The 22,422-nt window shown below is 24.5% G+C and overlaps 6 protein-coding genes across 7 annotated transcripts; 4 read left to right on the top strand and 2 right to left on the bottom strand.

The window, feature by feature from the left end:
• Position 1: 1 nt before the first annotated feature.
• LOC122856266 (glycoprotein-N-acetylgalactosamine 3-beta-galactosyltransferase 1-like) lies at positions 2-1,662 on the bottom strand. The gene is made up of 5 exons (XM_044157961.1): positions 1,632-1,662; positions 1,428-1,546; positions 963-1,170; positions 756-894; positions 2-545 (listed from the first exon to the last, which is right to left on the bottom strand). The coding sequence occupies exons 1-5, from the start codon at positions 1,660-1,662 to the stop codon at positions 2-4; spliced, it is 1,041 nt and encodes a 346-aa protein (XP_044013896.1).
• Positions 1,663-4,122: 2,460 nt separating this feature from the next.
• LOC122857202 (protein max-like) lies at positions 4,123-5,952 on the top strand. The gene is made up of 3 exons (XM_044159249.1): positions 4,123-4,253; positions 4,391-4,628; positions 4,716-5,952. Exons 1-3 carry the CDS (start codon positions 4,215-4,217, stop codon positions 4,790-4,792), a joined length of 354 nt encoding a protein of 117 aa, XP_044015184.1. The 5' UTR covers positions 4,123-4,214; the 3' UTR covers positions 4,793-5,952.
• On the top strand, positions 5,372-5,812 carry LOC122857201 (protein mago nashi homolog). Its single transcript, XM_044159248.1, has one exon. It carries the CDS (start codon positions 5,372-5,374, stop codon positions 5,810-5,812), a length of 441 nt encoding a protein of 146 aa, XP_044015183.1.
• Positions 5,953-5,980: 28 nt separating the features above from the next.
• On the top strand, positions 5,981-7,919 carry LOC122857200. Its single transcript, XM_044159247.1, has 2 exons — positions 5,981-6,092; positions 6,384-7,919. Exons 1-2 carry the CDS (start codon positions 6,075-6,077, stop codon positions 6,696-6,698), a joined length of 333 nt encoding a protein of 110 aa, XP_044015182.1. The 5' UTR covers positions 5,981-6,074; the 3' UTR covers positions 6,699-7,919.
• On the bottom strand, positions 7,335-9,084 carry LOC122857198 (lysophospholipase D GDPD1-like). Of its 2 annotated transcripts, XM_044159244.1 has the most exons (8): positions 8,973-9,084; positions 8,595-8,784; positions 8,464-8,506; positions 8,225-8,406; positions 7,937-8,157; positions 7,725-7,858; positions 7,530-7,644; positions 7,335-7,457 (listed from the first exon to the last, which is right to left on the bottom strand). In XM_044159244.1, the coding sequence occupies exons 2-8, from the start codon at positions 8,716-8,718 to the stop codon at positions 7,335-7,337; spliced, it is 942 nt and encodes a 313-aa protein (XP_044015179.1). In that variant the 5' UTR covers positions 8,719-8,784; positions 8,973-9,084. The 2 variants fall into 2 exon arrangements, with proteins under 2 accessions (XP_044015179.1, XP_044015178.1); XM_044159243.1 differs by having other exon boundaries at positions 8,595-9,084.
• Positions 9,085-9,112: 28 nt separating this feature from the next.
• Positions 9,113-11,801, top strand: LOC122857199. The gene is made up of 5 exons (XM_044159246.1): positions 9,113-10,861; positions 10,945-11,038; positions 11,130-11,218; positions 11,310-11,424; positions 11,509-11,801. Exons 1-5 carry the CDS (start codon positions 10,811-10,813, stop codon positions 11,655-11,657), a joined length of 498 nt encoding a protein of 165 aa, XP_044015181.1. The 5' UTR covers positions 9,113-10,810; the 3' UTR covers positions 11,658-11,801.
• The last annotated feature ends 10,621 nt before the right edge of the window (positions 11,802-22,422 follow it).

The raw sequence follows: 22,422 nt of genomic DNA, 5'->3' as shown, positions 1-22,422 counted from the left end.
TCTAGTTTTTTTCATTTATGGCACTGAGGTTAATTGATAATTTTTTTTCACTTTGATTAATAGGATAAATGCGTAAATAATAAATAAAATATTCGAGTACATACATCATTTCTGGAGTTATATAATGATATGATATTGCACTATCTGAACAACATTCAATACAATGTTTTGTTTCATAGAAAACATATTTCCAATACCATGAATTATTAGGTTCCATATTTGGTATTAAATGTTTTTCCGGTTCTAATTGAAAAAATCTACCTCTACCCAATTCATCTCGTGTATCAACTGCTTTAACATTAATTCTTTCTAAACATTTACCCATTTCAACATCTTCAGGACCACTATTATTACCACGACAATTTTTGCTTTCAGTTAAACCTTCATTTACAAATTTACGTACTGCTTCATTACTAAGTACGTAGCCAGCACCACCAGTCATAAATCCTTGTTTAACATATGGCTTAAAACGACAGCCAAAATAAAGTGGTAATTTTGGATCATATGATGAAAGCATGTATCTCAAATTTTCAACAATCATATATCTGTAAGTAAAGAAATAACAAACAAATTATTAAATACAAAACTTATAAGTTTAAATAATAATTTTTTTTTTCATAGTATTTTAGTTTGTATAATAATTTATTGGCTATCAAATGAAATCAAGATAACAAGAAATAATAATATCGTATTTTTAATGAACATATTTGATCAGGTAAAGATTACTATTATTAAGAAAATTTTTATCAACTTACGTATCATCATCAGCTTTGACAAACCAGTCTACTTCATCTTTATATTTTTCATATGAATATTTAAATGCTTCTTTTGTTTTAGCCCATAAATTATCTCTACCTTCATTGACAGGCAATACAACTGTTGGTAAAGTTTTATCTAAAAATTAAAAAACAAATATTATTAAAACAAATTTAAAAATATTTATAATGTAAATTAATAATTACCCTCAGCAGAACTCATGAATAATAATATATCACAACGTTTTCCCCATGTTGCTTTGACGTGTGTTGCTTTTCTTTCATGATTTTCTGGCCAAGTCGCAATCCAACAAAGTACACGTCCTCCTTGTGATAGCTCTGAATTTGTGGTATTCTTATGTATGTGTTGATATTTATGAAAACCAGAAAATTGCATTTCTTTGCCTTGTGCAATCTAAAAGAAATGAACAAAAAAACAAATTCAATAATTAAATTTAAAAATAATTAATCCAAGTGTTTCTTTTTTAAAATTTAAAATTAAATATTATTTATTTGTTTAATGTTTATCAACAAAGAGACAATAAAATTAATTTTATATCTTTTGTTAATTTATTGACCATGAACAGCTTGATATAAAAATACTTTTATTTATTTTTTTTGTTTGTTCAATTTTACTTAAATATTTGTTTTTTTTTTTTTTTATTTATTTACCTTATTGTCGATATTACTGTTGCACTGATCTTTTGTAGTACTGTGAAGTAAACAAACTAAATATCCCAAAATAATACCAATACCAAGTGTCAGTAAAATCTTTGAACTTCGTCTTGCTACTAAAAAAAAAATTAAAAAAAAAAAAAAATTCAATGAAAATTATTCACAACAAGTATTACGGATATTAAATTTAAAAAATTTTACCATCAAATCTGAGCATCCTTTGAGGCAACATTTTGCAAATTTATTAATTATTATTGATAATTATTTATAGCACAACTATAGCACTTTATCACTAATTTTATTTATTTTTTTTTTTCAACTTTTGAATCCTGTCGGTTTGAGCTACCAGCAACAAGTGACTTAAAATTTTCTTTTATTTTATAAAACCTACAAAATAAAATTCCTACGTAGTTGAAAATATATTTGACTTAAAATAAAAATAAAATAAAAATAAAATATATTTGAATAGAAATTTTCATTGACAATAAAAGCATTGAATAAAATTTTATAAATAAAATAAAAACATTCATTAAAATTTTCAAAATAACTGTTTATTAAAATGACAAAAACTGTTGATTTAAAATAAAATTTTAAATGTAATATTACAATAACAAATATTATTTATTTATAATGAATTATATTGTAGCTTGTTATCCTCAATCCATGATACATAATCACAAACTTTTGTAAATATATCAGGACGTTGAAATTCACCTCCATAAAAACCAGATGCAATACCAACAATTTTATTATCAGCATCAACAAGTGGCCCACCACTGTCTCCCTAAAAAAAAAAAACAATAAAACGCTCTCAATTAAAAATTGACTAATATAATTTTAAAATATAAATTTAAATATAAATCTTACAAAACATATTCCACATCCACTGCCTCCAGTTACACACATTTGTTTATCATGAAATTGAAGCTTGTAAATATTTCGACAATCATTATTATTTATAAAAAACATTGTCAAACAATTTAAATTATTTGAGGGTGGTTCATCACTGTGACAGCTTTTAGTTTTACCCCAACCGCACATTCTTAATCCACTATTTGATGATACACAATTATTATCTGGTAAAGATATTTTTAGCTCATCTTGTGATGGTAAAATTATTGATTTTTTAAGCTGAAAAATTAAACAATTATTTAATTAATAAATACTTGAAAAATATATTAATTTATTAAATTTAATTTTATTTTATTACTTTTATAAGAGCTATGTCATTTTTGTATGGTATAATTTTAGAATTAAATCTTTCATGAGGTATTATTTTTTCAACAGCCAAAATTTGACCATTCAATGCATTTTTTAAATTATTAACTCCAGCTAAAATATTCATATTATTAAGGGGTTTATTTTCTGGTGACATGACACAATGGCCAGCAGTTAAAATAAATTTTTCATCAATTATACAACCTCCACACATGTGGACATTATTAATTCGTATTGATACTTGATACCAATAATCTTTAGTGTATTTTGTAAATTTAATTTTTTCTCCACCGTGGATACAGCTTCCAACTGATTATTTTAAAAAAGACAAAATATTAAATTAATAAATTTGTCATTTACAATTTATTTATATAATTATTTTTATTGATTGCCAATTTTTATACTCACTATTAATTAATGAAATTAAAAAAACAAGTAATATTAGAATTTTTGTAATTTTCATCTTTAAAAGTTGCTTAGTTTTAATTATTTTTTTTTTCAAGACACAGTGCTTGGTTTATAGTTTTAAATACACTAAATGATCTAGATCATTTATTTTTTGTAATAATAAAAATTTATTTTTTTATCACAATGATAATGCGACTGTTGGACGATAAAATTAATTAAAAACTAATTTTAGCTTGATCTAATTATTATTTTTAATATGACCTTGTCTTAAATTATATATGTTATTTTTATTATTTAATTTTTTCATTTATAAATTTACTATTTAATTTTGAAACCAAGATGGCTCGAACCAATCCCTATATGAACGGTTATATAGCAAATTTTTCAAGTTTGCGCAAAAACAAACTATTTTTTTTTATAACCTATGTTAAATAATTGTTGAAAAAAAAACCAGGTATTATTTGCCTAGTAATATTTTGCTTTTTGTGATACTGGCTATAATTACGTGTATAATGTGTTATCATTCGGACCAATTTGCTAAATCAACGGTCCAATCTAATCATTTTCAAAAAATGAGACTTTTTTTAACAACAATAAAATATATACAACAACAAAGTAAATTTAATTTATTTTTTATTTATTATTATTGTCAAAATCTATCAATAAATGAGTACAAATTATATTGATGATAAATTAAATATATATAATAAATAAAAAAAAAAAATGAAATTGAAGTTGTTCTTTGTTGTTTTATTGATGAATTTATATATTGGCTTGATTTTAAAATGAAAACGGATTAATTAAATCTTGTACAAGATAATAAAATTAACGTAGTCTTTCTAGATCTCCTGATAAGAAAAATAAAATTTGTTGCCAAAATTCCACCCCCCCTCTTCCCTGAGGCCCAATGAGCGCAATGAGCTCTGACAACATTGCAAATGCGCTGTCAGAATGCGCCAGAAAAAAAAACGTGGGTTGTTGCATGGTTGCATGGGTTGCATTCTGTCTATCCACGTGTTAACGCATTGTTGCAATAACTCTCTTTAACTTTAAAAGTAATAATATTTTTTTGATACAACGTGGCTTATAAGTCAGGTTATACTTGATATTAAATATTGTGTATATTAATTTTGTTTATCAACTAATAATACATTAATCATGAATGCTTACAAGCGTAATATGGACATTGAAAATGATGTAAGTATAAACACAATTTATATTATGGAATAATAAAAATAAATCATATTAATTAATAGACATTCAAAATAAATGTGGCCATTGAGCATAAACATTTATTTATTTATAAATTATAAATTTATTTTTATTAATTTCAGGCTGAAAAACGTGCTCATCATAATGCATTAGAAAGAAAACGTCGTGATACATTAAAAGAGAGCTTTGCACACCTCAGAGACGTCGTACATAGATCGGAAGGTGGTACCAGAGCAATCAGTCGTAGAGAGATTTTAAAACATACTTCGGATTTTGTAATTAACATGACAAATAAAATTACGACTGAGGAAAATACAGTAGAAAAATTGAATCGTCAAAATGGTCAACTTTTGGATCAAAGTAAGTATCATTTATTATTTAATTTAATAACATTTATGAAAAACAATGTATAAACATATTTATTAATTTTTGTTTTGTTTGTTACAGTTCAGATGTTAAACCGAAGACTTGAATCTGGTGAAGTTTTCGCTGAAGAAGATCTGGCATTATTGAGTACTCTCTGACACTATGTACTATAAAAATTGCACGAATAATCATGTTTTTTTTTTTTTCGTCATTTTGAATTGTAAACTTTAATTTGTACTTTCCTTAATTGTAATTAAATTTAGAGCTAATAATTACATTTTTATCGTACATAAATTATAACTTGACTTATTTTTATTTCTATATGTTTTAAACTAAAAAAATGAAGATGTATTTTTAGGTTTTAAACAGAACAAGTCTTCTCTCTGTTTTAAATTTAAAGTCTTTGTCAGTAAAAATTCGTTGGCTTAGTTAGCGCCCCTTTAAAGTTTGACAGACATCACATGATAAGCTAGATTCTTACCTTGTCAATACTGATGATGTGTCGTTTACAATGAAAATCAACCAAAAGATAAAAAAAGTATCAACATGAAAACACACATTTAGCGTCATAAATAACTGGACAAACCGGGGACAAACAAAAAAAAAAAAAAATATCCTGGCTCTAAGGTGATCCAGACATTACACACTTTGAATAAATAAACAAGCAAATTGTTAAACAATAAATAAGTTAATAATATAATAACAAATAATATTGATTAAAACAAGTGAAGATTAAAATGTCAACTGATTTTTATATACGTTATTATGTTGGCCACAAGGGTAAATTTGGTCATGAATTTTTGGAGTTTGAATTTCGTCCAGATGGTAAATTAAGATATGCAAATAATTCAAATTATAAAAATGATACAATGATTAGAAAAGAAGCATATGTACATCAATGTGTAATGGAAGAATTAAAAAGAATAATTCAAGATTCAGAAATAATGCAAGAAGATGATGCATTATGGCCACAACCAGATAGAGTTGGAAGACAAGAACTTGAAATTGTTATTGGTGATGAACATATATCATTTACAACATCAAAAACTGGATCATTATTGGATGTTAATCAATCAAGAGATCCAGAAGGATTACGTTGTTTTTATTATCTTGTACAAGATTTAAAATGTCTTGTATTTTCATTGATTGGTCTTCATTTTAAAATCAAGCCAATATAAATTCATCAATAAAACAACAAAGAAAAACTTCAATTTCATCTTTTTTTATTTATTATATATATTTAATTAATTATCAATATAATTTGTACTCATTCATTAATACATTTTGATAATAATAATAAATAAAAAATTAATTAAACTTACTTTGTTTTTGTATATTTTATTGTTGTTTAAAAAAGTCTCATTTTTTTTTTGTGTCGTTTGATTTTTTTTTTGAGGTTAGAATCGTGTAAATTTTGGAGAGTGACAGATAAATTTAGTCATGGAGGAAATCGCTCAGGTATGTTTATTAAATAATTAACAATTAATAATACTTGATTATCTTATAAACAAATTTGTATAAATAATTATTTCGAAAAATACATTGTAGTAATGCAAATTGGGGTTTCGAAAAAATTGGATATTTAGAAAAGTTTATATGTTGTTGATTAATTTAGGTTATTCATTGTTATTTATTGTCTAGGATGTTGAAAAAAATATATAAAATTAATATTTATCATGTGGATATTAAAATATATTTATTTTTCAAATTGTTTATCATGATATTATATGAAAAATAAAATAATTTCAGGCTGATGATGTCGGACAAATTGACCAACTAGAGTCTGAAAATATGGACAATGATGGTGGAAGATGTTGTGCTGATTCAGTACATGAAAGAATAAGAATAACTTATGTTTATTGTGATGATTGTCAATATAAAATTCCTGCTGATTCACGTGCTATTGGAGAACATTTTGATGATAAACATATTGCCCATAAAAAATGTGTTTATTGTTTTTCGAAAGTATTTACATATAAACAGTATCAAGTTGATGAAGCTGGTGTTCAAACTGAAAAAGACGATGTGGTTTATCACGAGTGTATAAAGACTAAGAAGAAATAATTTTAAATTATTTATAATGATTAATAAGTCAACAAATTTCTTGGAGAAATTTAAAATCATTCCATGACAGGAGAGACTTGATCGAAACTAATTTACACAATCAAATTATTAGCTTTTTCTTTATCGAATTATTATTAAAAATTAGCAAATTATTACATAGTAAAAGGTAGATTAACCAAATGATATAATTATCAACTCACATTTAAATAATTTATAAAATGTGATGTAAAAAATATATTTATTTATATTATATAAATTTATAAAAATATTTTTTGTACTTTATAAAACAATATATTATTCATGTTGTTTTTATTTATATATATTTTTCTATTTTATATATAAATAAAATTAGTCAATATAAATTTATTACGAATTAATGAACAATTAGACAAATTCATTTTGATTTTATTTATTTATTATTTATCTTTAATTTCTATTTAAACTACAATGTTTTTTTTTTTTCATAATACTTGTCAACAGAAAACTTGCTATAATTTCTATAAAATTAATATAAAATTAATAATACAATTGGCTAATTTATAATTAATATTTTTGATTTATATTTAATTTATATTTGTGCTCAATTTTAAAATTTAATTATATACTGGACAATATATCACAAATACCTAGTGATTATTAAATTTTTTTATTTTGTAAATAAGATTTTAATTTTGTTGGATAATCAGTCATGACTCCAGTTGCACCAAGATTAAATGCTTGGCTAAATTCTTCATCTCTATTTAAAACCCAAAAATAAACCTATAAAAAAATAGAAATTATTATACAATTAAATAACAATTAAATTAGTAAATTTATAAATAAAATTATTACATGAATTCCACGAGCTTGTAAATGATCAAACAAACATTTTCTAATTAACAACAAATTAATAATTTTACAAAATAATTTCTTCATTAAATAATTGTACACTGTGTTGGTTTTTTTCCTGAAAAATAAACACATTAAATTATTACGTCTCTTTGAATTAAATAGAAAATAAAATTGATTAATTAATAATCAATTTACCTGAGATAAATTGATGGTAAAAAAATTTCCAAATGAGTTTCTTTTAGTGGAACAAATGGCAATAATCCAGAGTACATTAAAAAAACAAGTATTGCAACTCTTTTCATAGAAAATAAAAGATGAACATCTGGATTCTGTAATTAAAAAATTAAAATTATTCATTAATAATTGAAAAATAAATATTTATAATAATGTTGATATAAATTACTAACAGCTTTATAACATTTTCTAGTAATTTCATCACTAAAATTACCCCAAACAGTGAGATTTTCACGTTTATATATTTTAATTAAATCAGATACTTTTTGAATTAACAAATCATCATTTATTTTAATGTCAATATTAATTGGCATATCTGGAAATGTTTCAAATACATCTTTTAATAATGGAAATTTTCTATCATCTTCATTATCTGATCCAACATAAATAACATCTGTAAATATAAATTAGGTATTAATAAATTTAAAGATAATTAATTTGTTATTTTGTAAATTAATAACCTGGATCAAAATCAATTGGTAATGATGATTTAATCAATGGTAATTGATTATAATTAACATCACAAATATTTTTATTAACACCAGTACAACGTAATAAATTTTGATCATGTGAAACAACAACTTCACCATCTTTTGTTAAATGACAATCTAATTCCAACATTTGGGTACCAATTTTAACAGCTCTGAAAAAATATAAATTATCATTTATTTTAATTAGAATTATTTATAATTATTTATACCTTTTAAATGCATTCATTGTATTTTCATAATTTTCACCAGCTCCTAATTTAAAATAGTAAAAAAATATCATATAGATATTATAACAGCAAAATTTTATTTTTTAATAATTAAATTTAATTATTTTAATTACCTCCACGATGACTTATATGTTGACAAGTAAATTTAACACGTTTTTTTTTATGTATTAACATTGGATATTTAAATAAAAGTACTGATGTTAATACATAACTTCCAATTATTGTATAAAAAATCATTTTGAAATTAATTTTTAAATTGATTGATTTATTTGTGATTATATACTGTTTGACTTGGCAAGTCACCTGGATGATAAATAATAATAATTAATGTTTATTTAACCGTGAATAATAATGATAAATAAATAGTTAATAATATTTTTAATATTATTTATCATTGTTAAATGATTTTTAATTTATTTGGTTTTTAAAATAATATATGATTTTTTTTAATTGAAAAATATAATTGTATATTATTTTTATTTTTAATTTACACTGACAGATGGTGTCTATTGAAAAACATTGAATAAATATATGATATTGCAATTGTAAAATTCGCGTCTGCGTAGAATATTTTTGATGGAAATATTAAAAGGGGTTAAGCGTCGTAGAAATATAAAATAAACAAAATCAATTTTCTTATTTTTTCACTGTCTCATGTAATGTGTCGAATTTTTTCGAAAATTTATTTTTTACTATAGTAGAAATTTAGTTGAATATTTTTTTTTTTTTCTACGTAAGTGTGTTACTCTATTTGATAATTGAAAAAAAAACTGGTTTACTTGTTTATTTAACTGTTAAGCTTTTTTTTCCTATTTCTATAATCATGAAAGATAAAAAAAATTATTTATTATTTTTTTCCTTGACAAAATTATGACGAATATTTATTTTTCTATTGAAAGTTAATTTATAATAATTTTAGTATGATAAAAAGTGAATTAGTAATTGTTTTTTAAATTAATTTTCGATAATTTAACTGGTGTAATGTATTTTTAAAAAAATGTAATGTAGTTTTAAAAAAAAATATATCAAATTTCGTCAGGGATAGAGATTAAAGTGAAATATAAAATTCAAAAAAAAAAAAAATAAATCTAATTGAATTTAAATTCTGTAAGTTACAGAATTATTTTATCATACTCTTATTTAGCTAATAGAAATATAATCTCAATTTTAAAGTAAATTAATTGCATATAAGACTAAATTTTCCATTCTCATAATTACCGAAACAAAAAAAGATTAAAAAATATAATTTAATAATGTGTAAATATTTAACATTTCAACAAAATTAAATTTTAAAAATAATAATAATAATTATGTTTTTATATGGTTTATTAAACTAGCCTTGAGAATTTAATTTTTTTTTTATTTTTTAATTTTTATCTCACGTTATCAAGATAAATACAATTAAAAGAAAAAAAAAAATTTTAACTAACTACGAATTTTATCGTTAATTACATTACCACAATTTTTTTTTCAACTATAATAATTTTTAATAATGTTTCTTTTTATCTCTAAATTATGAAGCTATTTAAAAAAAAAAAAACGACAATATAAATTACGTATTCACCTCTATTTTTTTAAATTCTAGTTTCAAAATTAAAATAACCACTTGAAGGGAAAAATAAGGTCACAAGTTCATGGCTATGAAATTAAATATTATAATAATAAATAGCATCAATATAAATAATTAGTATTTAAATAATAATTTGTCATTTTTATTGTGTCATTTGTCATCAAATGTATTTATTATAAATTATTTTATCTTTTAAATGACAACAATAATAACAATCATCAATGTCATTGTCATTTTATTATACAGTTCATTTAATAAAATATGAATAATATAAAAATAATTTACTAAATTTTAAGGTATTTCATTTAATAATAAATTATTCAAAAAATAAAATAATCTGTAATCAAATTGTGCAATCAAGAGAATTTTTTTTTCCTTTTTTTTCTTTCATTTGGTAGTTGTATTATCTTGTTCAAATAAAAAAAAAAAATATACATATATATAAAGCTAAGATATAACACAATTTGTATAAAAAAAAAAAATGAAAATAAATCCAGAAATACACGCATTAATGTGATTCAATCGTGATTTTATTTTCGTAATAAAAAAAAAAAAAAAAGATGGTAAAAAAAATAGGCCATTTATTAAGTATAAATTTAAATTATCTTGCTTGCAAAGTTCAGTTAGTTGATAATCAGCAAAAGCGCTTGAGTCTTTTGATGTGAAAATAATAAAAATAAATAAAATTTATTTATAAATTTTCATCAATAGAGATAATAATAATATTGAATAATTAAAAATATAAATTATTTATAAAAGATGATTAACGTCAAATTTTTGTTTACTTTGGGAATTATATTTATTATTATTGTAAGTATAAAAATTAAATAAATATTATTAATTTTAATAGTCAGCTAATGTATAATCATTATGTTTTTTATTTTTTTTTATAGGCTATTTGTTTTTCGGAATCATTTTTCAGTCAATGTGTTCGACCTCCAATTCTTCATGAAAGTGTTTATGCATGCATGGATAGTCTTGATAATGGTAATGTTGAAAAAAAATAATTATTACTTATTTATTTGCTTATAGAATGATGATTGTTTAATATAATTATTTGTTATTATTTTTTTTAAAGAGGGAAAAGAATTTCTCAAGAATGAAACAAATCACAATAGTCCAAAATTAACAGCTTTTAAAGTTTGTTTATTGGTACAATTTAACTTTGTAAGTTGAAAAATAAAACGTAATATTTGTTAGAAATAATATTGATGATATATAGTTGTGTATTAATTGATTTATTGTTGTTTAATTTTAGTTGAAGAATGGAACAATTAGAGAACAACAACAGGAGTTATTTATTAAAAAATATGTTGAAGATAAAAAAGCTGCAATTAAAATGACTGAGGCTTGTCAAATATGTCGAGACAATGGTAAATAATAAAAGAATGGAATTACACATTTGTTTAATTGAATAAAAATATAATTAAATCATATTTTATTTATTTTTATTTTAGCAAATACACAAGATGAAGAAGGGAAAGTTGCTGAATACTTTTTCAACTGTCTCAAAGAAAATTCAGAATTAGCGACATTAATTTCAGATAAATTATGTATTAAACAAAATAATGATAATACAACATCAAAAAAATTAAGTAGTAAATAAATAGATCCTATTAATTTAATATCAAGAATATATTATAAAGAAAAAAAAAGTAGAACGTAAATTATAGTTGTAAATTTAAATATAAGATTGTTTATATATAAAAGAAAATAAAAGAAAAAAAAATTTATTTAAAATTAAAAAACAGTATTCGACGTTTTTTTATAATTTACCTCCTCAATTTTCAGTATACCTAAATTTTCGTTGGATGGTTTCTTTGATTGTATGAAAAACATAGGTGAAGGTATTTTATCCAATTCATAGATGAACTCCTGGCCTTCCTGCTTCCCTGATATTTTAGAAATAAAATTTGTTTTTTGAAAAACAAATAGAAAAAATAATAAAAAAAATATGCTATTGGAACAGGATCATAGAACAGGCCAGGAGGTATTTTATTGAATTCATAGATCACCTCCTAGACTTTCTGCTTCCCTGCGATTTCAAAAATAAAATTTGTATTTAAGAAAACAAATAGAAAAAATAATAAAAAAAATATGCTATTTGAACAGGATCATAGAACAGGCAAGGAGGTATTTTATTTAATTCATAGATCACCTTCTAGACTTCCTGCTTTCCTGTTATTTCAAAAATAAAATTTGTTTTTCAAAAAACAAATAGAAAAAATAATAAAAAAAATATGCTATTTGAACAGGATCATAGAACAGGCAAGGAGGTATTTTATTTGATTTACAGATCACCTCCTAGACTTCCTGCTTTCCTGTTATTTCAAAAATAAAATTTGTATTTAAAAAAACAAATAGAAAAAATCATTCAAAAAATATGCTATTTGAACAGGATCATAGAACAGGCAAGGAGGTATTTTACTTAATTCATAGATCATCTCCTGACCTTCCTGCTCTCCTGGTATTTTAAAAAATAAAATTAGTTTTTGAAAAAACAAATAGAAAAAAAAAAGGAAAAAATTTGCTATTTGAACAGGATCATAGAACAAGCAAAGAGGTATTTCATTCAATTTCTAGATCACCTCCTGACCTTCCTGCTCTCCTGGTAATTTTAAACATAAAATTTCTTTTTAAAAAAACAAATAGAAAAAATGATAAAAAAAATAGGCAATTTGAACAGGATCATAGAACAGGCAAAGAGGTATTTCATTCAATTTCTAGATCACCTCCTGACTTTCCTGCTCTCCTGGTAATTTTAAACATAAAATTTGTTTTCTGAAAAACAAATAGAAAAAACAATAAAAAAAATATGCTATTTGAGCAGGATCATAGAACAGGCAAGGAGGTATTTTATTTAATTTCTAGATCACCTCCTGACCTTCCTGCTCTTCTATTTATTTTAAAATAAAATTTGTATTTGAAAAACAAATAGAAAAATCATTCAAAAAAATATGCTATTTGAACAGGATCATAGAACAGGCAAAGGAGGTATTTTTATTTAATTTCTAGATCACCTCCTGACCTTCCTGCTCTCCTGGTATTTTTAAAATAAAATTTGTTTTTGAAAAAACAAATAGAAAAATAATTAAAAATATGCTATTTGAACAGGATCATAGAACAGGCAAAGAAATTTTATTTGAACAGGATTAGAACAGATCATTTCCAGACTTCCTGCTCTCCTGGTAATTTTCAAAATAAAATTTCTTTTTAAAAAAACAAATAGAAAAAATAATTGAAAAAATAGGCAATTTGAACAGGATCATAGAACAGGCAAAGAGGTATTTTATTTAATTTCTAGATCACCTCCTGACCTTCCCGCTCTCCTGGTATTTTTAAAAAGAAAATTAAAAATAAAAAAAACAAATAGAAAAAATAAAGAAAAAAATATGCCATTTGAACAGGATCATAGAACAGGCAAAGAGGTATTTTATTTAATTTCTAGATCACCTCCTGACCTTCCTGCTCTCCTGGTATTTTTAAAAATAAAATTTGTTTTTGAAAAAACAAATAGAAAAAATAAAGGAAAAAATTTGCTATTTGAACAGGATCATAGAACAGGCAAAGAGGTATTTTATTTAATTTACAGATCACCTCCTGACCTTCCTGCTCTCCTGGTATTTTTAAAAATAAAATTTGTTTTTGAAAAAACAAATAGAAAAAATAAAGGAAAAAATTTGCTATTTGAACAGGATCATAGAACAGGCAAAGAGGTATTTTATTTAGTTTCTAGATCACCTCCTGACCTTCCTGCTCTCCTGGTATTTTCAAAAATAAAATTTGTTTTTGAAAAAACAAATAGAAAAAATAAAGAAAAAAATTTGCTATTTGAACAGGATCATAGAACAGGCAAAGAGGTATTTTATTTAATTTCTAGATCACCTCCTGACCTTCCTGCTCTCCTGGTATTTTAAAAAATAAAATTTGTATTTAAAAAAACAAATAGAAAAAATAACAAAAAAATATGCTATTTGAACAGGATCATAGAACAGGCAAGGAGGTATTTTACTTAATTCATAGATCACCTCCTGACCTTCCTGCTCTCCTGGTATTTTTAAAAATAAAATTTAAAATGAAAAAAACAAATGGAAAAAATCATAAAAAAAATATGCTATTTGAACAGGATCATAGAACAGGCAAAGAGGTATTTTATTTAATTTCTAGATCACCTCCTGACTTTCCTGCTCTCCTGGTATTTTAAAAAATAAAATTAGTTTTTGAAAAAACAAATAGAAAAAAAAAAGGAAAAAATTTGCTATTTGAACAGGATCATAGAACAGGCAAAGAGGTATTTTATTTAATTTACAGATCACTTCCTGACCTTCCTGCTCTCCTGGTATTTTTAAAAAGAAAATTTAAAATGAAAAAAACAAATAGAAAAAATAAAGAAAAAAATATGCCATTTGAACAGGATCATAGAACAGGCAAAGAGGTATTTTATTTAATTTCTAGATCACCTCCTGACCTTCCTGCTCTCCTGGTATTTTTAAAAATAAAATTTAAAATGAAAAAAACAAATGGAAAAAATCATAAAAAAAATATGCTATTTGAACAGGATCATAGAACAGGCAAAGAGGTATTTTATTTAATTTCTAGATCACCTCCTGACCTTCCTGCTCTCCTGGTATTTTAAAAAATAAAATTTGTTTTTGAAAAAACAAATAGAAAAAATAAAGAAAAAAATTTGCTATTTGAACAGGATCATAGAACAGGCAAAGAGGTATTTTATTTAATTTACAGATCACCTCCTGACCTTCCTGCTCTCCTGGTATTTTTAAAAAGAAAATTTAAAATGAAAAAAACAAATAGAAAAAATAAAGAAAAAAATATGCTATTTGAACAGGATCATAGAACAGGCAAAGAGGTATTTTATTTAATTTACAGATCACCTCCTGACCTTCCTGCTCTCCTGGTATTTTAAAAAATAAAATTAGTTTTTGAAAAAACAAATAGAAAAAATAAAGAAAAAAATTTGCTATTTGAACAGGATCATAGAACAGGCAAAGAGGTATTTTATTTAATTTCTAGATCACCTCCTGACCTTCCTGCTCTCCTGGTATTTTTAAAAAGAAAATTTAAAATGAAAAAAACAAATAGAAAAAATAAAGAAAAAAATTTGCTATTTGAACAGGATCATAGAACAGGCAAAGAGGTATTTTATTTAATTTCTAGATCACCTCCTGACTTTCCTGCTCTCCTGGTATTTTTAAAAATAAAATTTGTTTTTGAAAAAACAAATAGAAAAAATAAAGAAAAAAATATGCCATTTGAACAGGATCATAGAACAGGCAAAGAGGTATTTTATTTAATTTCTAGATCACCTCCTGACCTTCCTGCTCTCCTGGTATTTTCAAAAATAAAATTTAAAATGAAAAAAACAAATGGAAAAAATCATAAAAAAAATATGCTATTTGAACAGGATCATAGAACAGGCAAAGAGGTATTTTATTTAATTTCTAGATCACCTCCTGACCTTCCTGCTCTCCTGGTATTTTTAAAAATAAAATTTGTTTTTGAAAAAACAAATAGAAAAAATAAAGAAAAAAATTTGCTATTTGAACAGGATCATAGAACAGGCAAAGAGGTATTTTATTTAATTTACAGATCACCTCCTGACCTTTCTGCTTTCCTGGTATTTTTAAAAATAAAATTTAAAATGAAAAAAACAAATAGAAAAAATAAAGAAAAAAATTTGCTATTTGAACAGGATCATAGAACAGGCAAAGAGGTATTTTATTTAATTTACAGATCACCTCCTGACTTTCCTGCTCTCCTGGTATTTTTGAAAATAAAATTTGTTTAACAAATAGAAAAATAAAGAGAAAAATATGCTATTTCGAACAGGATAATAGAACAGGCAAAGAGGTATTTTATTTAATTTCTAGATCACCTCCTGACTTTTCTGCTCTCCTGGTACTTTGAAAATAAAATTTGTATTTAAGAAAACAAATAGAAAAAATAATAAAAAAAATATGCTATTTGAACAGGATCATAGAACAGGCAAAGAGGTATTTTATTTAATTTCTAGATCACCTCCTGACCTTCCTGCTCTCCTGGTATTTTAAAAAATAAAATTAGTTTTTGAAAAAACAAATAGAAAAAATAAAGAAAAAAATTTGCTATTTGAACAGGATCATAGAACAGGCAAAGAGGTATTTTATTTAATTTCTAGATCACCTCCTGACCTTCCTGCTCTCCTGGTATTTTTAAAAAGAAAATTTAAAATGAAAAAAACAAATAGAAAAAATAAAGAAAAAAATATGCCATTTGAACAGGATAATAGAACAGGCAAAGAGGTATTTTATTTAATTTCTAGATCACCTCTTGACCTTCCTGCTCTCCTGGTATTTTTAAAAAGAAAATTTAAAATGAAAAAAACAAATAGAAAAAATAAAGAAAAAAATATGCCATTTGAACAGGATCATAGAACAGGCAAAGAGGTATTTTATTTAATTTCTAGATCACCTCCTGACCTTCCTGCTCTCCTGGTATTTTAAAAAATAAAATTAGTTTTTGAAAAAACAAATAGAAAAAATAAAGAAAAAAATTTGCTATTTGAACAGGATCATAGAACAGGCAAAGAGGTATTTTATTTAATTTCTAGATCACCTCCTGACCTTCCTGCTCTCCTGGTATTTTTAAAAATAAAATTTAAAATGAAAAAAACAAATGGAAAAAATCATTAAAAAAATATGCTATTTGAACAGGATCATAGAACAGGCAAAGAGGTATTTTATTTAATTTCTAGATCACCTCCTGACCTTCCTGCTCTCCTGGTATTTTTAAAAAGAAAATTTAAAATGAAAAAAACAAATAGAAAAAATAAAGAAAAAAATTTGCTATTTGAACAGGATCATAGAACAGGCAAAGAGGTATTTTAATTTTTACAGATCACCTCCTTCCTTTCTCTGGTATTTTTAAAAAGAAAATTTAAAATGAAAAAAACAAATAGAAAAAATAAAGAAAAAAATTTGCTATTTGAACAGGATCATAGAACAGGCAAAGAGGTATTTTATTTAATTTACAGATCACCTCCTGACCTTTCTGCTTTCCTGGTATTTTTAAAAATAAAATTAGTTTTTGAAAAAACAAATAGAAAAAATAAAGGAAAAAATTTGCTATTTGAACAGGATCATAGAACAGGCAAAGAGGTATTTTATTTAATTTACAGATCACCTCCTGACTTTCCTGCTCTCCTGGTATTTTTAAAAATAAAATTTGTTTTTGAAAAAACAAATAGAAAAAATAAAGAAAAAAATATGCCATTTGAACAGGATCATAGAACAGGCAAAGAGGTATTTTATTTAATTTCTAGATCACCTCCTGACCTTCCTGCTCTCCTGGTATTTTAAAAAATAAAATTAGTTTTTGAAAAAACAAATAGAAAAAATAAAGGAAAAAATTTGCTATTTGAACAGGATCATAGAACAGGCAAAGAGGTATTTTATTTAATTTCTAGATCACCTCCTGACCTTCCTGCTCTCCTGGTATTTTTAAAAAGAAAATTTAAAATGAAAAAAACAAATAGAAAAAATAAAGAAAAAAATTTGCTATTTGAACAGGATCATAGAACAGGCAAAGAGGTATTTTATTTAATTTACAGATCACCTCCTGACTTTCCTGCTCTCCTGGTATTTTTAAAAATAAAATTTGTTTTTGAAAAAACAAATAGAAAAAATAAAGAAAAAAATATGCCATTTGAACAGGATCATAGAACAGGCAAAGAGGTATTTTATTTAATTTCTAGATCACCTCCTGACCTTCCTGCTCTCCTGGTATTTTCAAAAATAAAATTTAAAATGAAAAAAACAAATGGAAAAAATCATAAAAAAAATTTGCTATTTGAACAGGATCATAGAACAGGCAAAGAGGTATTTTATTTAATTTCTAGATCACCTCCTGACCTTCCTGCTCTCCTGGTATTTTAAAAAATAAAATTTGTTTTTGAAAAAACAAATAGAAAAAATAAAGAAAAAAATTTGCTATTTGAACAGGATCATAGAACAGGCAAAGAGGTATTTTATTTAATTTCTAGATCACCTCCTGACTTTCCTGCTCTCCTGGTATTTTAAAAAATAAAATTAGTTTTTGAAAAAACAAATAGAAAAAATAAAGGAAAAAATTTGCTATTTGAACAGGATCATAGAACAGGCAAAGAGGTATTTTATTTAATTTACAGATCACCTCCTGACCTTCCTGCTCTCCTGGTATTTCTAAAAATAAAATTTGTTTTTGAAAAAACAAATAGAAAAAATAAAGAAAAAAATTTGCTATTAGAACAGGATCATAGACAAAAAAAGAGGTATTTTATTTAATTTCTAGATCACCTTCTGACCTTTCTGCTCTCCTGGTATTTTTAAAAATAAAATTTGTTTTTGAAAAAACAAATAGAAAAAATAAAGAAAAAAATTTGCTATTTGAACAGGATCATAGAACAGGCAAAGAGGTATTTTATTTAATTTCTAGATCACCTCCTGACCTTCCTGCTCTCCTGGTATTTTTTAAAATAAAATTTAAAATGAAAAAAACAAATAGAAAAAATAAAGAAAAAAATTTGCTATTTGAACAGGATCATAGAACAGGCAAAGAGGTATTTTATTTAATTTCTAGATCACCTCCTGACCTTCCTGCTCTCCTAGTATTTTAAAAAGAAAATTTAAAATGAAAAAAACAAATAGAAAAAATAAAGAAAAAAATATGCCATTTGAACAGGATCATAGAACAGGCAAAGAGGTATTTTATTTAATTTCTAGATCACCTCCTGACCTTCCTGCTCTCCTGGTATTTTTAAAAAGAAAATTTAAAATGAAAAAAACAAATAGAAAAAATAAAGAAAAAAATATGCCATTTGAACAGGATCATAGAACAGGCAAAGAGGTATTTTATTTAATTTCTAGATCACCTCCTGACCTTCCTGCTCTCCTGGTATTTTAAAAAATAAAATTAGTTTTTGAAAAAACAAATAGAAAAAATAAAGAAAAAAATTTGCTATTTGAACAGGATCATAGAACAGGCAAAGAGGTATTTTATTTAATTTCTAGATCACCTCTTGACCTTCCTGCTCTCCTGGTATTTTTAAAAATAAAATTTAAAATGAAAAAAACAAATGGAAAAAATCATAAAAAAAATATGCTATTTGAACAGGATCATAGAACAGGCAAAGAGGTATTTTATTTAATTTACAGATCACCTCCTGACCTTCCTGCTCTCCTGGTATTTTTAAAAAGAAAATTTAAAATGAAAAAAACAAATAGAAAAAATAAAGAAAAAAATTTGCTATTTGAACAGGATCATAGAACAGGCAAAGAGGTATTTTATTTAATTTCTAGATCACCTCCTGACCTTCCTGCTCTCCTGGTATTTTTAAAAAGAAAATTTAAAATGAAAAAAACAAATAGAAAAAATAAAGAAAAAAATTTGCTATTTGAACAGGATCATAGAACAGGCAAAGAGGTATTTTATTTAATTTACAGATCACCTCCTGACCTTTCTGCTTTCCTGGTATTTTTGAATATAAAATTAGTTTTTGAAACAAATAGAAAAAAAAGGAAAAATTTGCTATTTGAACAGGATCATAGAACAGGCAAAGAGGTATTTTTTTTAATTTCAGATCACCTCCTGACCTTCCTGCTCTCCTGGTATTTTTTGAAAAATAAATTGTTTTGAAAATAGAAAAATAAAGAAAATATGCCATTTAAACAGGATAATAGAACAGGCAAAGAGGTATTTTATTTAATTTCTAGATCACCTCCTGACTTTTCTGCTCTCCTGGTACTTTTAAAAATAAAATTTGTTTTTGAAAAAACAAATAGAGAAAATAAAGGAAAAAATTTGCTATTTGAACAGGATCATAGAACAGGCAAAGAGGTATTTTATTTAATTTCTAGATCACCTCTTGACCTTCCTGCTCTCCTGGTATTTTCAAAAGAAAATTTAAAATGAAAAAAACAAATAGAAAAAATAAAGAAAAAAAACATTCTATTTGAACAGGGATAATAGAACAGGCCCAAGAGGTATTTTATTTAATTTCTAGATCACCTCCTGACTTTCCTGCTCTCCTGGTATTTTAAAAAATAAAATTTAAAATGAAAAAAACAAATAGAAAAAATAAAGAAAAAAATTTGCTATTTGAACAGGATCATATAACAAGAAAAGAGGTATTTTATTTAATTTCTAGATCACCTCCTGACCTTCCTGCTCTCCTAGTATTTTAAAAAAAAAAATTAAAATGGAAAAAACAAATAGAAAAAATCATAAAATATGCTATTTGAACAGGATCATAGAACAAGCAAAGAGGTATTTTATTTAATTTCTAGATCACCTCCGGACCTTCCTGCTCTCCTGTGAAAAAAAAAGAATAAAATTAGTTTATGAAAAAACAAATAGAAAAAATAAAGGAAAAAATTTGCTATTTGAACAGGATCATAGAACAGGCAAAGAGGTATTTTATTTAATTTCTAGATCACCTCTTGACCTTCCTGCTCTCCTGGTATTTTTAAAAATAAAATTTAAAATGAAAAAAACAAATGGAAAAAATCATAAAAAAAATATGCTATTTGAACAGGATCATAGAACAGGCAAAGAGGTATTTTATTTAATTTACAGATCACCTCCTCACCTTCCTGCTCTCCTGGTATTTTTAAAAAGAAAATTTAAAATGAAAAAAACAAATAGAAAAAATAAAGAAAAAAATTTGCTATTTGAACAGGATCATAGAACAGGCAAAGAGGTATTTTATTTAATTTACAGATCACCTCCTGACCTTCCTGCTCTCCTGGTATTTTTAAAAAGAAAATTTAAAATGAAAAAAACAAATAGAAAAAATAAAGAAAAAAATTTGCTATTTGAACAGGATCATAGAACAGGCAAAGAGGTATTTTATTTAATTTACAGATCACCTCCTGACCTTTCTGCTTTCCTGGTATTTTTAAAAATAAAATTAGTTTTTGAAAAAACAAATAGAAAAAATAAAGGAAAAAATTTGCTATTTGAACAGGATCATAGAACAGGCAAAGAGGTATTTTATTTAATTTCTAGATCACCTCCTGACCTTTCTGCTCTCCTGGTATTTTTAAAAATAAAATTAGTTTTTGAAAAAACAAATAGAAAAAATAAAGGAAAAAATTTGCTATTTGAACAGGATCATAGAACAGGCAAAGAGGTATTTTATTTAATTCACAGATCACCTCCTGACTTTCCTGCTCTCCTGGTATTTTTGAAAATAAAATTTGTTTTTGAAAAAACAAATAGAAAAAATAAAGAGAAAAATATGCCATTTGAACAGGATCATAGAACAGGCAAAGAGGTATTTTATTTATTTTCTAGATCACCTCCTGACCTTCCTGCTCTCCTGGTATTTTAAAAAATAAAATTAGTTTTTGAAAAAACAAATAGAAAAAATAAAGGAAAAAATTTGCTATTTGAACAGGATCATAGAACAGGCAAAGAGGTATTTTATTTAATTTCTAGATCACTTCCTGACCTTCCTGCTCTCCTGGTATTTTTAAAAAGAAAATTTAAAATGAAAAAAACAAATAGAAAAAATAAAGAAAAAAATATGCCATTTGAACAGGATCATAGAACAGGCAAAGAGGTATTTTATTTAATTTCTAGATCACCTCTTGACCTTCCTGCTCTCCTGGTATTTTTAAAAAGAAAATTTAAAATGAAAAAAACAAATAGAAAAAATAAAGAAAAAAATATGCCATTTGAACAGGATCATAGAACAGGCAAAGAGGTATTTTATTTAATTTCTAGATCACCTCCTGACCTTCCTGCTCTCCTGGTATTTTCAAAAATAAAATTTAAAATGAAAAAAACAAATGGAAAAAATCATAAAAAAAATATGCTATTTGAACAGGATCATAGAACAAGCAAAGAGGTATTTTATTTGATTTCTAGATCACCTCCTGACCTTCCTGCTCTCCTGGTATTTTAAAAAATAAAATTAGTTTTTGAAAAAACAAATAGAAAAAATAAAGAAAAAAATTTGCTATTTGAACAGGATCATAGAACAGGCAAAGAGGTATTTTATTTAATTTCTAGATCACCTCTTGACCTTCCTGCTCTCCTGGTATTTTTAAAAATAAAATTTAAAATGAAAAAAACAAATGGAAAAAATCATAAAAAAAATATGCTATTTGAACAGGATCATAGAACAGGCAAAGAGGTATTTTATTTAATTTACTGATCACCTCCTCACCTTCCTGCTCTCCTGGTATTTTTAAAAAGAAAATTTAAAATGAAAAAAACAAATAGAAAAAATAAAGAAAAAAATTTGCTATTTGAACAGGATCATAGAACAGGCAAAGAGGTATTTTATTTAATTTACAGATCACCTCCTGACCTTCCTGCTCTCCTGGTATTTT

The sequence above is a fragment of the Aphidius gifuensis genome, linkage group LG5 (genome assembly GCF_014905175.1).
Source record: "Aphidius gifuensis isolate YNYX2018 linkage group LG5, ASM1490517v1, whole genome shotgun sequence".
Classification (NCBI taxonomy): Eukaryota; Metazoa; Arthropoda; class Insecta; order Hymenoptera; family Braconidae; genus Aphidius; species Aphidius gifuensis.
This window is presented reverse-complemented; position numbering and strand designations above follow the sequence as displayed.

Bases quoted from the DNA above. Each gene is read 5' to 3' on its own strand.
- LOC122856266 (XM_044157961.1), bottom strand. From the start codon at position 1,662: ATGTTGCCTCAAAGGATGCTCAGATTTGATG. The intron at 895-962 runs GTAATTATTAAT...TTTAATTTTTAG, and splicing joins ATTCATGAGTTCTGCTGAGG to ATAAAACTTTACCAACAGTT. The intron at 546-755 runs GTAAGTTGATAA...CTTTACTTACAG, and splicing joins GTCAAAGCTGATGATGATAC to ATATATGATTGTTGAAAATT.
- LOC122857202 (XM_044159249.1), top strand. From the start codon at position 4,215: ATGAATGCTTACAAGCGTAATATGGACATTGAAAATGAT. The intron at 4,254-4,390 runs GTAAGTATAAAC...TATTAATTTCAG, and splicing joins ATATGGACATTGAAAATGAT to GCTGAAAAACGTGCTCATCA. The intron at 4,629-4,715 runs GTAAGTATCATT...TGTTTGTTACAG, and splicing joins TGGTCAACTTTTGGATCAAA to TTCAGATGTTAAACCGAAGA.
- LOC122857201 (XM_044159248.1), top strand. From the start codon at position 5,372: ATGTCAACTGATTTTTATATACGTTATTATGTTGGCCACAAGGGTAAA.
- LOC122857198 (XM_044159243.1), bottom strand. From the start codon at position 8,718: ATGATTTTTTATACAATAATTGGAAGTTATGTATTAACATCAGTACTT. The intron at 8,507-8,594 runs GTAATTAAAATA...ATTTTAAATTAG, and splicing joins ACATATAAGTCATCGTGGAG to GAGCTGGTGAAAATTATGAA. The intron at 7,645-7,724 runs GTAAATTGATTA...TTTATTTTTCAG, and splicing joins TTACCATCAATTTATCTCAG to GAAAAAAACCAACACAGTGT.
- LOC122857199 (XM_044159246.1), top strand. From the start codon at position 10,811: ATGATTAACGTCAAATTTTTGTTTACTTTGGGAATTATATTTATTATT. The intron at 10,862-10,944 runs GTAAGTATAAAA...TTTTTTTTATAG, and splicing joins GAATTATATTTATTATTATT to GCTATTTGTTTTTCGGAATC. The intron at 11,039-11,129 runs GTAATGTTGAAA...TTTTTTTTAAAG, and splicing joins CATGGATAGTCTTGATAATG to AGGGAAAAGAATTTCTCAAG.